The sequence below is a fragment of the Arachis duranensis genome, chromosome 10 (assembly GCF_000817695.3).
Source record: "Arachis duranensis cultivar V14167 chromosome 10, aradu.V14167.gnm2.J7QH, whole genome shotgun sequence".
NCBI classification, from domain to species: Eukaryota; Viridiplantae; Streptophyta; class Magnoliopsida; order Fabales; family Fabaceae; genus Arachis; species Arachis duranensis.
The window spans coordinates 73,181,258-73,191,268 of NC_029781.3; the positions used below are offsets into that span (position 1 = coordinate 73,181,258).

Below are 10,011 nucleotides of genomic sequence, written 5' to 3' on the forward strand. Positions count from 1 at the left end.
CTTTTAATGTTTTCTTTTCAATATTTTTATACTGCCAACTGTTGATAGGGCGTTTACTTGTCAAGTCCGACCAGGATCGATTTTCCATGAAAAGGATGATGCAGCTTTGTTTGCCTCTTGGGTTAGATTCTAATATTTTATCTTATACTTTTGAAATAGTATCAGATATTCTTCATGTAATAGGGAATTGTAGATGCCTGAGGAACGAAAGTACTGCGTATGGTTATTATATATATCTGTGTATTGATCATGGTTAGGTTCAAATTGCCCCTGATATAAATTGTATCTTGACAACATCCCATTATCTTTCTTGGTAAACAGAACCCATCATGGATAATCACAAATGCCAAATTTGGAAGAGACAAGAGTTTCAGCCATTTAACGAAATACTTTAATTTTCTAAAGAAAATAAATGGAAAACTATGTGTTCCTACTTCCTATATCATGTAGTTCTCAATAGTTGTTGCTGTTAAACTTTGTGTTTTGAATCGCTATTCAGTCGTCATGGAACTTATCAATGACCTATATCTTCATAGATACTATGTTAGTATAGCTCTTAAGGTGTTTTTGGGAATTGTTCCTTCTATACTAAATATTTCATTTACATTATTCATAGATTTGAATTCTTATGTCTGATTTTTTTTATATATTTCTTTGGGGTATTAATTGGAACTTTCCTCCAACTCAATCCTTTGACCAGGGTATAGATTACCTGAAATATGACAATTGTTACAATCTGGGCATCCCACCCAAAAAAAGGTTTCTTCTCATCTTTGACATAGTTAATTGCAAAAGCATCAAAATCAAATACATATAAATTGACTCAACATGGTTCTTTGTATTCCAGATATCCACCAATGCGTGATGCTCTCAATGCTACTGGACGTACAATTTTCTATTCACTTTGTGAATGGTAATAAGGTGTCTTTGTTGATTTTTTTTTTATGAGATTAGTTACTCTTAGCTTGACGGGAATTTCCCTACTTCATTTATTTTTGTAGGGGTGTTGATGACCCTGCCTTATGGGCTGGCACTGTTGGTAACAGTTGGCGCACAACTGAAGACATCAATGATACTTGGGCAAGGTTTGTTTCCCGAACTTAGGAATTAGGATTATAGGTGTCGCATTTAATATTCTATCAGGATTGCTTTTAGTTCAATAAAATCATATAGGTCAGGTTATGTCATGTCTATTACTATCCATGAAAGAATGCTTTTGCATAATGATTAACTGTACTTTGATATTTTCCCTATGAAACTTCTGCATTTCAAGTAGGTAGATACTTTCTTGTGAGTTTGTTCTTCTTGATTGACTGTAAATGCCCTTGAAGAGAGTGTCAGTGCAATTTGCACCAAGGTGTTTTAGCTCATAATCAGTTAGCATTCCTTGTCTATAGTTTCTGCTTACAGGGTAGTTTCTGAATTTACTTTTCTCTTGTTCAGTATGTCAAACATTGCTGATCTCAATGACAAGTGGGCCGCATATGCGGGTCCTGGCGGATGGAATGGTATGCATGCCATCTTCCTTGAAATTTTATTGAAATGGTAGTGCAAACTTGAAGATTTCTTATTCATTCCTCATATTACCACCCCATGACAGACCCAGATATGTTGGAAGTTGGAAATGGCGGCATGACTTACCAAGAATACCGTGCTCATTTCAGCATCTGGGCTTTAATGAAGGTCTTCCTTCTTAAATCTTATTTATATGTCGTTCTCTCTTGATGCATTTGTTATATTGTTTATAATCTATTCTTGATAGTAACCCACTAACCTGTGTTACATATGTTTCCACATAACTTTCGAGTAAACACCCAACACAGCCCTTGTCCATTTTCACGAAGGACAAGGCGATCTCTGTCCAAAAAAGTGAGACAGTTCGGCCCTCAACCTTTTCATTTTGGGACCATACGATCCCTCTATTAGAAATTCGTTAAATAGTAACGGAATTTAGTTTTGTTTAGGGTTTAGGGTTTTATGTGTAATTTGTGGGGGTTTTAAACTCCTACAAACTATTAATAAGTTTATTTTTGAAAAATTCCTTCACCTGTGGTGGTTAAGTAGAGAAAGGCCGTTGCTGGAAATGATGTCGCAAGGAAAAAAAAAGTAATTGTAGTACGAATATCTTTTAAAGGAAAAAAATAACATCGAAGAAGAAACAAATAAGAGAACATTAATGTTGATGATATTGGTATTGGTGATGATGGTAGATGAGATAACGATAATGATAAAGTATGGTTATACAATAAAAATAGTAGAGATAGAAGTGATAACGATGAGAATGAAGAAGGTGGTGATAGTAGTGGTCATAGACTCATAGTTGGTCATATTATTGAAAAAAACTTTGTGGGGGTTTAAAATCTTCACAAAATACAAATAAAACCCTCTACAAAAGTAATTTTCGTTACTATTTAATAGATTTTTTAACAAAGGGATTGTATTGTCCCAAAATGAAAAGGTGGAGGACCGAAGTCTCCCTCTTTTTTGGACCGGGATCACCTTGTCCTTCATGGAAATGGACAGAGATTGGATTGGGTCTTTAGGTAGCAAGTAAAGATGGAAAATTCTTCTAATACTTGGAAGAAAAACAAAGGCCAGTCTGAATTTGTACCTGTGATAATAGCTGTATTCCTTAGCATCTATGTTTGGCTTTAATTTCTTGTGATTGAGTATAAAGACAAACTTGCATGCATCACAAATTACCTCAAATGATACAGCTGGATTCTTCATAAACTAAAAAATTGAACTTGGTGCAGGCTCCTCTATTGATTGGTTGTGATGTAAGAAATATGACTATTGAGACAATTGAGATTTTGACCAACAAAGAAGTCATTGACATAAATCAAGGTAGTACTTCCTCTTTCTATTATTCAGAGTAGCCATGTTGATGCATCATGCCTCTCTCTCTCTCTCTCTCTCTCTCTCATTGCTGCCGTTTGTGTTATTACTTAATATATTGTTTAGTTAAGTTGTTATAAAGGGTTATATTGTTACGTCACTCTGCAGATCCACTTGGTGTCCAAGGAAGGAAAGTTTATGTTTCTGGAAAAGATGGTTGCAATCAGGTAATATATTCAGTATCAATGTATCACCTCATGATGCATCTTTCAGTGTGTTGCATCGGTTTCCCAAATAATTGATTCATATTCAGATGTTGTCTATCTGGATCAATAGACTTAGCAAACCATAGGTTATGCAGAGTACATGATCCTGTCTGGAAACTTTACTAGCTCCTACATTACTTGAAAAAGAATTAAGGGGGAACTGCTATGTTCATGTTATGTGCTGATTCAACGTTAATATTTATATTTTCGTTATCAATATATGTTGCCACTTTGGCAGGACTAATAAGTAATAACTTTTTATGAGAAAGTATAGAGAACCAACATTAGCCAACTTTGTGTTAGGGTTTATAATTTAGGGTCTAGAGTTTAAGATAAACAAAATAATTTTAAAAAAAATTAGCTAATGTTGGCTGAAAAAAGTGAATTCCTTAGCATTACTCATAATTTATTCCTATTTAAATCTTAGCATTACCCACCAACTAATATAGAATATAAAGTTGTATATTTGTTATATTCAAAATTTAGTTCTTACGTTTTCATATTTATAGGTTTGGGCTGGTCCTTTATCAGGAGACCGGTTGGCAGTGGCACTCTGGAACCGGTGCTCAAATGCAACTACGATAACTGCTTCATGGAATACGATTGGACTGGAATCTGGAATTCGAGTATCTGTAAGGGATTTATGGCAGGTAAGCTTAGCTAGCTGCATGAAACTACCCTAATTAGAGATTCCTTCTATATTTTTGTTATTAACTTAGATGGTTTTGATCCTATAAATGTTGCAGCACAAGACACTAACATCAGATGCAGTGTCATCATTCAGTGCTCATGTTGATGCTCATGATTGTCATTTTTACATTTTCACTCCTTCTCCTTCAGTGTCTCACTCTGTAGAGTAGCCAACTTATACTTCAATCACCTGAGGGGTATGCTACTAAGTTGGATCCGCTTCTTTTCTCTGCATGTTAAATATCTTTCTTTTGAATTATTGGAAGTTAGAACTTTCAATGTTGAATGTATGCAAGCTCGAATAGTATGCGTGCTTTCATGAGGGTGTTAAAAATATGTAACCAGACATGGCTTTTCTGTTAATATTTTACTGGTCAAAATTCACATAGTACAGGATTCTGCCGTCCTTGCGTATAAAATGCTTTGCTATGTACATGTACGTTGATACGATATATATATTATGAAAGAAGAATTACTTTGAGTTAAAAAGGGAAATTGTCTTCCTCGATCGGTTTTTATCTTATGTGTATGTGCCTATATAAGAAAAATTGAAAAAAAAAAATGTTTAGCTATGGTGGAGGGTGTTATTTACTTATTTATGTGAACAAGTGAGGATTTGAGTTTATACTTATGTATGTTCAATGGTGATGAAATAATACTGGAGGATATACAAGAGAATATATAACAAAAAGTAAAAAAGAACGAAACATTATTATCAAATAAACAAACATGAGTTATGAGTGTTTATATATTAGTTATTAAAATCAGCCATTAACATATTTGTATATAAATATGTGGTTTAGTTTATTTTTCAATATATATTTGTATTCTAACATGTATATACTGGTGGTGTGATCCCTATCTCTGTTTCCACAGAGCCATCATGGCCATCTGAAATTCCCTTTCCTTAAAGAAAGATCCGCCATGAGAAGAGTAACATGAGTGAGGAATTCGCCTCCACTTGGTAGTTGTTTAGCATGTGAACCCCATTTACGGTTAACTGCAGCCAAAGATCAAGAAACGTAACCAATCACCACAGAAATCTCCAGTATGAATGTATTCAATATATATCGAATTTTCCAAAGTCATATAAGATTCATAGACACAAGTTGTTCGACTCCGCATGATGACATAACTCATGGACATGATTGATGGTGTCTTGGATATATTCAGTACCACAACCACCAATCCATGGAGGCAACATGGAAGGGTGTTGAAGTAATATATAGAAGAGATAATCAGATATCTTCTTGATTACTTCACGTTTGAATTTGCCCTCCTCTGTCTTCAGTGTTATCTTCACCAAGACTAGTGGAATAGTGGTACAAAATATTTGTTCCAACATGATATCTAAGCACATTTTCTGCTAAATCAATCAGGCTTTCTCGTTGAATAATGCCACCGTAATTATAAGACCACTCCCTCATGTACTTTTGTTTCTTTAAAAATATATTCTTTCATATCGGTATCCACCTCTTCCAAAGGTAAGATTTGGCTGAACAAGTCGTTTTCATTGCAAGATCTGGCTGTCTCTTTCAAGCAAAGATCCACCTGATAAAATTGATCGAAGGCGAGAAATGGAAGAGTATATTAACTTCAGCAAACAACTGCTCCTCTCTCTTTTGGTTAGCCAACGCAATGTCCAATCAGATAAAGTGCTCAAGAAACATTGCCCCAGTAAACAAAACATATGTTATAACAACATCAACCCTTGGTTATACACTCGGAGCAGGAACATAAAAAGGCTATGAACCTGCTTCAGCAAGAATATGAAGAAAAAATTGCAAGATTAGAAGCTGAGATTAAGTGACTATTTGATGATTCACATAAAAAAGCTGTTATTTCAGGGCATGTCTACATAAGGAAGCAACATAAGACTACTGGGGAGATTTCGGGGAGGAATCAAGCGAGAGAACATAAGATGAGATGACACCACATTTAACTCAAAACTTTAAGGTGTCAAGTTAATGGATCTCTCATTCTTATAAATTCCTCACTCTTCCTTGCTTTCTTTGATGTGGGACTAACTTCAACACTCCTCACACTTGCAACACTAACAATCTCCCCCTCAAGTGTGAGCCTCCACATCAAGCACTAACTCCCCTTTTTTCTAGCTCCTCCACCACGGGTATTCGTCCATCACACCGTCGCAAACACCGCTGGACACGCCGCTCGGACCACCTTTGCCGGGAAGACTTTTGATGCTTCACTTTGAATATCTCTTAAAACCACCAGACCGATTAACCATCGACTCTGATATCACTTTGTTGGAAAACTCAACAAAAGGTTCAAACAAGAACCTGTCTAACAGCGGAAGCACCAAAAATAATTTTTCCACAACCTGTGTAATTAAATTGGCAATACCAAAGATACTCCAAGCAGCAAAATATAATGGCAGAAATTAAATAATCAGACACCAGAATTTTAACGTGGAAAAACCCTCAAAAGAAGGACAAAAAACCCACGGGACCTAGTCCAGAAAAATCTTCCACTATCAGAATAATGGGTACATAAACAATCTTCCTAGTAACACTAGGGCATCTCAACAATCAACAAAATGCATCATCAAAACTGATGAAAATCAACATAAACCCTCCACAAAGTGGGTATCTCAAATCAGGTAAAAGAGAAGGCAATACAACTAGCAAGTTATATCCTAATGTTCATCTCTACACCAGGAATAACATACTAAAATTTCATAAGAAATGAAGCAATTTTACCAATTCAATGTGATAAAAGTTGGCTTGCCCTTTTCCCCCAAAACCTTCTTCTCTTCGACGCCGAAACCACATCTCCCTCTCATTGTTTTCATTTGTTTCAAAATGAGGGCTTCTTGCTTTCTGTCTTTCTCACTCCTGTGCTTCCGTGGCTAATAGCCACTTTATTTCTTTTCTTTTTTTTGTTTTAAAGTTGTGGGCCACACTTGGTTGGGGACCCACCAACAAATCTCCCCCTCACCAACTCAAATGGGGATAGGCTACTCCACCAAGCCCGCCTTCTCTTTGCAGGAATCAAACTTCACTGCAGGTAAACTTTTAGTTATCATATCTGAACCATTATCATCAGTATGGATCTTTTCAAGTGCATATGACTTCATCTCAAGCGCTTGACGTATACAATGATACCTCACCTCTATATGCTTCGATCGGGAATGAAACGTTGAATTCTTGCTGAGATGGATAGCACTCTGACTGTCACAAAATAACACAAACTTCTCTTGATTGATGCCTAACTCTTGTAGAAATTTCTTCATCCACAAGAGTTCCTTAGAAGCTTCAACAACAACAATGTATTCTGCCTCTATAGTAGACAAAGCAACACATTTCTGAAGTCAGAATTGCCACGACACAGCTTCCCCTGCAAAAGTCATCATATAACCAGAAGTAGACTTCCTTGAATCAGGATCCCCAGCCATATCCGCATCTGTGTAACTATCCAACATAGGTTGGCCACTCCCAAAGCATAAACAACTCTGGAAGTACCATTAAGGTATCTGAGAATCCACTTCACTGCTTGCCAGTGTTCTTTGCCAGTATTAGAGAGAAACCGACTAACAACTCCAACGGCATGAGCAATATCTGGCCTAGTGCAAACCATAACATACATCAAACTGCCAACTGCAGATGCATATGGAATCTTCTTCATTTTCACTTTCTCTTTCTCACTTGTAGGACATTGCTGCGAACTCAGCTTGAAATAACTAGCAAGTGGAGTACTAACAGGTTTGGAATTACTCATGCTAAACATCTCTAAAATCTTCTCAATATACTTCTGCTGTGACAACCACAGTTTCCCATTCTTCCTGTCACGAGTGATACTCATGCTAAGGATTTTCTTTGCAGGACCCAAATCCTTCATTGCAAAGGACATGTTCAAGTCTTTCTTAAGACTTTCAATCTTCTTAGTGTCATGACCAACAAGCAACATGTCATCAATATAAAGCAAGAGAATTATAAAATCACCATCAGAGAAATTCTTAACATAGACACAATGATCAGAAGAAGTCTTATTATACCCATGAACTTCCATGAAGGAATCAAACTCCGTGTACCACTGCCTTGGCGCTTGCTTCAGCCCATATAAGCTCTTCTTCAACTTGCATACAAGGTGCTCCTTTCCTTTAACCTCAAAACCCTCTGGTTGCTCCATATAAATTTCTTTATCTATGTCACCGTGAAGGAATGCAGTCTTCACATCAAGCTGCTCAACCTCTAAATTCAAACTAGCCGCCAATCCAAGCACAACTCGAATAGAGGACATCTTTACAACTGGAGAGAAAATCTCCTCAAAATCAATACCTTTCTTTTGCTCAAAGCCTTTCACAACCAATCAAGATTTGTACCTTGGTCGTGAGACATTTTCATCCGCTTTCAACTTGAACACCCATTTATTCTTGAATGCTCTCTTACCCTTCGACAACTTCACCAATTCAAAAGTATGATTCTCATGCAAAGATTTCATTTCTTCTTGCATGACCCTCAACCAATCTTCCTTATGCTCATCAGACATAGCTTCCTGGTAGCTCTCCGACTCTCCAGTTTCAGTGTTCATCACATACTCATGAGGAGAGTATTTCTGAGAAGGATGACGCTCTTTAGTAGATCTTCTCAGTTCAGGCTCAACAGGTGGTTCAGGTGGAACTTCAACATCTGGCACCTCAGGTTGAGGTATAGGTTCATCATGCAAATCATCACCATTATTATCAACTTGTACATCTCTCCCATCAACAGGAGGTCTAGTGGAAGGACCAGGTTCATCATCAGTAGAACGTCTAATAGTTACTTTTGGCTTATCTGTCTTTTCAAGATCTTCAATAGTTTGGTCTTCAAGAAAAATCACATCTCGGCTTCTAATTATCTTCTTGCTCACCGGATCCCATAATCTGTAACCAAAGTCTTCGTGACCATAACCCATGAAGATACACTGCTTTGATTTCCCATCAAGTTTAGACCTTTCATCTCTTAGAATGTGAACAAAAGCTCTGCAGCCGAACACTCGCAATTGACTATAAGAGACATCTTTCCCTCTTCAAACTTTCTCTGGAACATCACCATTCAAAATGGAATCAAAATGTAAGGCACTTTATTTTTCCAATAATTGCATTGTTTTTAGTTTTCACATGTTGGTAAAGGCTTGAAGATATGTTTGCACATCATCATTTGACAGATAATATTGAGATTCAAGACTCGAGAAAAATGAGTTAAACAAAAAAATATAGAAACTGAAAAAGGAATGTAAGTGTTAATTGATTCCCCATATCACTTATTCTATCATTCTATGCATGCATTCATGTTTCGAAAATATTTTATTTGGTCATAGAGAAGTAGGCATCACAGGCATAAGACTGACATTATTTTATACCGACACATACCTCTACACCATTAAATTTAAATGAGGTGTATGATCTAATGGAGAGAGTGTGTGTCGGGTTTGAGTATGATGTAGAATGAGTACACAACATTTCTCCAAAAAATAAAGCATCCAAAAATCTAAAGTCTAATTCTACTTGATTCATTAGCATTTTGGTAATAATAATGTCATCAAGAAATAAGAACGGAAGTTTTTCTGAACCCTGCAATGGTGATTTGCAAAGAGAAGTTGGTAGAACAACAGCAAAAAATGATCTCAAACTGGCAAGTGGAGATACTACAGCAAAAAATCATGAAACTAAGAAAGGAGAATGAGGTGTTCAAAAGGAAGTTATCTCAATTTAATTGGTATAGCATTTGCAGAGCTTTGTTGGTGTATACATTTAATTATTGACTAACATAATTACATGATATCATCTATATGTTCCTACTGATTCTGAAAAGGATATATTGGCTCAACAAACTAACCTTTCAATGTCCTACTAAGTTGAAAAGTACAAACATATGATTACATGGAACTATCTTATGTTTGTACAAAGTAGCAAAAATCTTGCAGTCAATCTTAAATATTTCTTTTTTTTTAATTAATTAGAGAATAATATTATAAAGTTATGTCAAATAAATATTAATAAAATACACGAATAATAATAATGATACGAAGGAGAGATAATAATAATAATAACCACAACGACAAAGATAATTATATCAATAATAATAATAATAATATTAATAAATAATTGTTGTGTACTCAAATATAGAACATCAATAAATTAAAATAAATGATAAATAGTATAAAAATAGATAAATAAAGAAATTGGAGTGGCAATAATACGCATTCGGCTGATAAG

At 35.7% G+C, this 10,011-nt stretch overlaps 1 protein-coding gene across 1 annotated transcript in view; it reads left to right on the forward strand.

Moving 5' to 3' along the window:
• LOC107470214 (alpha-galactosidase 3) overlaps positions 1 to 4,283 on the forward strand; it is a 6,178-nt gene extending 1,895 nt beyond the window's left edge. The window contains exons 6-15 of the mRNA XM_016089602.3: positions 49 to 121; positions 701 to 759; positions 848 to 913; positions 1,002 to 1,085; positions 1,444 to 1,508; positions 1,601 to 1,683; positions 2,757 to 2,847; positions 3,007 to 3,065; positions 3,614 to 3,754; positions 3,851 to 4,283. Coding sequence (XP_015945088.1) covers positions 49 to 121; positions 701 to 759; positions 848 to 913; positions 1,002 to 1,085; positions 1,444 to 1,508; positions 1,601 to 1,683; positions 2,757 to 2,847; positions 3,007 to 3,065; positions 3,614 to 3,754; positions 3,851 to 3,964 — 835 coding nt within the window. The 3' untranslated portion in view covers positions 3,965 to 4,283. The remainder of the gene's footprint in view (positions 1 to 48; positions 122 to 700; positions 760 to 847; positions 914 to 1,001; positions 1,086 to 1,443; positions 1,509 to 1,600; positions 1,684 to 2,756; positions 2,848 to 3,006; positions 3,066 to 3,613; positions 3,755 to 3,850) is intronic.
• Positions 4,284 to 10,011: the final 5,728 nt, after the last annotated feature.